We start from the raw sequence: 2952 nt of genomic DNA on the forward strand, positions 1-2952 counted from the left end.
TATCTTCTTTTGATAATTGTCTATTCATGACGTCAGCCCACTTTTTGATGGGATTGTTTGTTTTTTCTTGCTGATTTGAGGTCCTCTAAGATTCTGGGTATTAGTCTTTTGTTGGATGCGTAGTTTGTGAAGATTTTCTCCCACACTATGGGTTGTCTGTTTATGCTGCTGATTATTTCTTTTGCTGTACAGAAGCTTTTTAAGTTTACTTAAGTCCCATCTAGTTATCTTTGTTTTTGTTGGATTTGCTTTTGGGTTCTTGGTCATGAAGTCTTTGCCTAAGCCAATGTCTAGAAGGATTTTTCCAATGTCATCTTCTAGAATTTTTATGGTTTCAGGTCTTAGATTTAAGTCTTTGATCTATCTTGAGTTGATTTTTATATAAGGTGAGAGATGAGGATCCAGTTTCATTCCTCTACATGTGGCTTGCTAATTATCTCAGCACCATTTGTTGAATAGGATGTCCTTTCCCCGTTTTATGTTTCTGTTTGCTTCGTCGAAGATCGGTTGGCTGTAAGTATTTGGCTTTATTTCTGGGTTCTCTATTTGGTTCCACTGGTCTATGTGCCTATTTTAATAACAGTATCATGGTATTTTGGTGACTATGGCCTTACGGTATAGTTTGAAATCAGGTAATGTGATGCCTTCAAAATTGTTCTTTTGATTTAGTCTTGCTTTTGCTATGCAGGCACTTTTTTGGTTCCATATTAATTTTAGGACTGTTTTTTCTAGTTCTGTAAAGAACGATGATGGTATCTTGATGAGAATTGCATTGAATTTGTACACTGCTTTTGGCAGTACGATCATTTTCACAATATTGATTCTCCCCATCCATGAGCGTGGGATGTGTTTCCATTTGTTTGTGTCATCTATGATTTCTTTCAGCAGTGTTTTGTAATTTTCCTTGTAGAGGTCTTTCACCTCCTTGGTTAGGTATATTCCTAAGTATTTTATTTATTTATTTATTTATTTGCTTATTTGTTTATTTTTGCAGCTATTGTAAAGAGGATTGAGTTCTTGGTTTTGTTCTCAGCTTCGTCCCTATTGGTGTATAGCAGTGCTACTGATTTGTGTACATTGACGTTGTATCCTGAAACTTTACTGAATTCATTTATGAATTCTAGGAGCTTATTGGATGAGCTTTTAGGGTTTTCTAAACTCAAGTTTGTATTTTCATAATGTTACTGCTTTGTCATGGGAATCTTTCAGGTTTATTCACATTTGCTTCCTGCTAAATGACAATTCTATGTCTTCACTCTATGTTCAATTGATTCCATCACTTTCTGGCAGTCCTTTTAGGCCTGAAGTTTTCTTTTCTAAGATTTATTCATTTTAAATTAATCTATTCACTGAACAATAAATTCTTTGTAGAGTTTGTTTATTGGTTTGCTTTTAGTAAGATACTTCTAAGGCCTTGCATATCTGGAAATTGTCTTTCTATTTCTTTCAAATTTAAATAGTAAATTTACTTTTGAGTTACAACCTTTTCTCCTCAAAATTGCATATGGGCAGTGTCCTCCAGGATATACTGTGAAATGAAAAAGCCAGGTAGAGGAATGTGTCTATATCATACCACCATTTCTCTAAGAAAAGGGGAGATACGAGAGACTGGAGACGTCCAGCTTCAGAGCAGGAACCTTAGTTGCACCAGCGACGAAAAACAGAACTAAATATGGGTGATGTTGAGAAAGGCAAGAAGATTTTTGTTCAGAAGTGTGCCCAGTGCCACACCATGGAAAAGGGAGGCAAGCATAAGACAGGGCCTAATCTCTTCGGGCAGAAGACAGGTCAGGCCGTTGGATTCTCTTACACAGACACCAGTAAGAACAAAGGCATCACCTGGGGAGAGGATACACTGATGGAATATTTGGAGAATCCCAAGAAGTACATCCCTGAAACAAAAATGATCTTTGCCGGCATTAAGAAGGAGGCAGAAAGGGCAGACTTGACAGCTTATCTCAAAAAAGCTACTAATGAGTAATAATTGGCCACTGCCTTATTTATTACAACACAGAAATGTCTCGTGACTTTTTTATGTGTACCATACTTTAATAGATCTCATACACCAAAATTCAGATCATGAATGACTGACAGAATATTTTGTTGGGCAATCCTGATTTAAAACTAAGACTAGGTTGTGGTTAAATGAATATGTTCAGTTTTTGAATTGCAATAGTAATTCCAATTCAGTAAATGCTATCATGGTTTACCCCTTCTAAAGATAGAATTAGACTTTGTTAGTAATGTTCAACTTTTCACAAAGATGGTGAGTGCCATCTTAAAACTTACTGGAGATTGGTTTTATATTTAGATTTATATAACTGGTTATGTGAATATATTTAAATACTGGGGAAATTCCTTCACTGTCTCAGAACCAAGCAAGATTCATCTGTGTTTTGTCTTCATTTTCCTCTTAAAGGCAAGAGTTGAAGATAAATAAGGTAGCAATGTCTACTTTATGTTTTGGGGCTTAACTGTGCCAATCTAATTAGAATTCCTTGTATTTAAAATGGTTCCTTTTATTTATTGCAAGGCATTTTAGTGTGGTTTATGTGTAATATCAAAGATTATTTAACACTTCTCACATATTATAGATCTGTAAGGTCACATGCATTTAAAATAGTAGCAAGTTAAACTTCACTCTTGAATTCTTTATAATCTAAGTCAAACTAAGTTATAATTTAGGATTGTCTTTAAACAGCCATTCAGAAACATAAAACTGTAGAACTGCTGTGTATTTGTGATTGGGAATGGTGCTTTCGCCAGCTTAAAAGGATTAAAGTAGAGGCGATATACACAAATTTTAAAATTATGTGTGATCAGAAGAATTAAGATAATTAAAAAGAAAACCACAGAGAAAAAAAGAAAAGAGGAGATACACACGTGTACACATTATATCTAATTAACGTGTTAAATATATGTATGTTATAATATGTTAAACTGTGTTAATTA

General features: G+C 34.5%; 1 protein-coding gene across 1 annotated transcript; it reads left to right on the top strand.

Annotated features, from left to right (window-relative positions):
* The first annotated feature begins 1672 nt into the window (after window positions 1-1672).
* On the top strand, window positions 1673-2080 carry LOC129457780 (cytochrome c-like). Its single transcript, XM_055233272.2, has one exon. The coding sequence runs from the start codon at window positions 1673-1675 to the stop codon at window positions 1979-1981; it is 309 nt and encodes a 102-aa protein (XP_055089247.1). The 3' UTR covers window positions 1982-2080.
* The last annotated feature ends 872 nt before the right edge of the window (window positions 2081-2952 follow it).

The sequence above is a fragment of the Symphalangus syndactylus genome, chromosome 11 (assembly GCF_028878055.3).
Source record: "Symphalangus syndactylus isolate Jambi chromosome 11, NHGRI_mSymSyn1-v2.1_pri, whole genome shotgun sequence".
NCBI classification, from domain to species: Eukaryota; Metazoa; Chordata; class Mammalia; order Primates; family Hylobatidae; genus Symphalangus; species Symphalangus syndactylus.

What these genes read in the sequence shown, in the direction of transcription:
- LOC129457780 (XM_055233272.2), top strand. Translation starts at nt 1,673, where the DNA reads ATGGGTGATGTTGAGAAAGGCAAGAAGATTTTTGTTCAGAAGTGTGCC.